General features: G+C 46.2%; 1 protein-coding gene across 1 annotated transcript in view; it reads left to right on the forward strand.

Annotated features, from left to right (window-relative positions):
- niban2a (niban apoptosis regulator 2a) overlaps positions 1–2,500 on the forward strand; it is a 35,378-nt gene that overhangs the window by 4,440 nt on the left and 28,438 nt on the right. Inside the window, exon 2 of the mRNA XM_084483382.1 lies at positions 1,740–1,867. Coding sequence (XP_084339508.1) covers positions 1,740–1,867 — 128 coding nt within the window. The remainder of the gene's footprint in view (positions 1–1,739; positions 1,868–2,500) is intronic.

Below are 2,500 nucleotides of genomic sequence, written 5' to 3' on the forward strand. Positions count from 1 at the left end.
TTGCGTTATAGCTCACGTTAGCGACAGAGTCCTATCTGAACGGAACAGGGTGTAATAATGAGTTAGTCTGGATGTTACATAACAGATCTCCCCAAGGGATGTGTCACAGATGGGACCTCTCATACCGAGGGGATGTTCATATGATTTTATGAAATGGCAGTTCTCATGAATAATGGACATAGTCTTAGGGCGAGGTCTGGTCATTTCATTCTCCAACCTCACACAAAAGCGCCTTCAAATAACACTGTCGACTTTGAAACATTTTATTACAGATTTCATAAATGAAATTCCCCCCCTTCTCCGCGGGCTCTGCTGCCTGCTAATATTCTCCTTTCGGTAACAAAAGCCCGGCTTCATCTCGATTGATTCAGACTCGAAGGGCAAATTGTAACAGTAGGTAATCCTACAGTGTCAGCACAGACGGCTTGTCACCGGCGCCCCTTTACATAACCTTACATTAATGTCCGGCACTCGGTCTTCTGGGTCCTGCGTCTCAGAGGCAGTAACCTATAAGTGCTTTTCTTTTTGCCTGGTAAGCTTTCATCACGTGAAAGGAATCTGACCTGGCGTGTTAGAAGAAAACTGAGACAAGATAGAACATTTCATAAAAGAATTGTACAGGATATTGCTATTATTCTCACCCTTCACCACTATCCTCCCGCCCTCCCCCTCCTCCTCCTCCTCCTCCTCCTCCTCCTCCTCCACCTCCTCCCCCACCTTCACATTCTCCTCTCCAATGTCCACATCCTCCTCCTCCTCCTCCTCCTCCTCCTCCACCTCCTCCCCCACCTTCACATTCTCCTCTCCAATGTCCACATCCTCCTCCTCCTCCTCCTCCTCCTCATCCTCCTCCCCCACCTTCACATCCTCCTCTACAACGTCCACATCCTCCTCCTTCCTTATCTTCTTCTTCCTCCCCTTCTTCTTCACTTTCTTACAATCAGTTAAGTTTCAAACGTTTTCACTTAACAGTGAACTGACTGAGGCCTTCGCCTTCAAAGGCGACGTGGTCCCGGGCTTAGCGCTGTGACGGTGTAGGGGTGGCCTGTCCCTTTAAATGGTCCCCGGAGGGAAACACTCTTCCCAACGCTAGTTGACAGCAGAGCACACGGTCAGACCCAGACAGGGCCAGAGGTGACCAGAGATCATGTGACCTAGATTCTGTATGTCATGGCTGCTTTGGTGAGCATTAAAGTGCATACTAAAGCGCTCGTGGCGCTCTCAGTACCAAATCTATTTACGTTAGGTGGTCCTGCCCAGTATCCATCACTACAGGATGGTATTTGTGGATATCTGTGGTGTGTTTCAAAAGGACCAGTAATGCTAGGCTATTAAATTATATCAGCTATGTTATAATAGCTGATTTCAGGTTAGCTGATTATTAAGGAGCCACGCATTTCTCCAGATAATTGATAATATGCCCTAACCTAAATTAGCTGTGTGTGTGTGTGTGTGTGTGTCATTGTATGTGTGTGTGTCATTGTATGTGTGTGTGTGTGTCATCTGTGTGTGTGCGTGTCATCCTGTGTGTCATTGTATGTGTGTGTGTGTGTGTGTGTGTGTGTGTCATCCTATTTGTGTGTGTGTATGTGTTCTCCATGTTGATGAAGGTGTATATATGCATATTGTGTTCATCCAGAGTATCCCAGGGTGTTGTGTGCGTGTCTGCACGAGTGCACAAGTGAAGTATACTCATGTGTGTGTGTGTGTGTGTGTGTGTGTTGTGTTCCCCCTCTCAGCCCGCACCAGAGATGTGATGAGAGATTTCGGGGAGACGTACCAGCAGCAATATGCGGTGGCTCTCTTCAACAGCGTGCGCTACGAGATAGAGGGAGGAGGCGCTCAGTCGCAGCTGCTGCACCGGAAGGCAAGTCCACCGACGCCGCCATGATTTTAATCTACATCTTAACTCATCCTTTATTCAGCCAGGAAAACCCCGTTGAGATGAGACTCTTCTCTTCGAGTCCTGGTCAAGACGGCAGCCCAAATCTTTTGACACAGAAAAAAACGGTTTCACATAAAAAACGATTTCAAATGATGGCACACATACAATACAATACAATACAAGTAAAAATACTATGTGAAAGCTACACAAGGGAATACAAAAGTAGAGGAAGTGAAACATGCAGGCTGCACCATCGATATCCGTAACATGACAAGGTTATACTGAGCAGCAACATTGTCCTTCAAGGCCGTTTGTAAAAGAGCTTTAAAGGGGTTCAACGAAGAGAGGGCTCCTATCGTAGTGATGGTTTGCAGCTCAATGCATTGTCCGAGGTGCAAGAAAGGAGAAAGCAGGTTTACCAAGCTCTGTGCACCCGGGAGACTAATACAGGAATCTGATTAGTAGATCTAGAGAGGTAGGAACTGGTATGATAGGATAAGTGGCTTAAGGTATTAGTACTACTATAATGTACTAATTACTATTCATCATTTAGCACCAACACCACTATGTACTATTGACTTTTCATCATCAAGCACCACCACATCTAGGTACTGT

The sequence above is a fragment of the Micromesistius poutassou genome (genome assembly GCF_964030765.1).
Source record: "Micromesistius poutassou genome assembly, chromosome: 18".
Classification (NCBI taxonomy): Eukaryota; Metazoa; Chordata; class Actinopteri; order Gadiformes; family Gadidae; genus Micromesistius; species Micromesistius poutassou.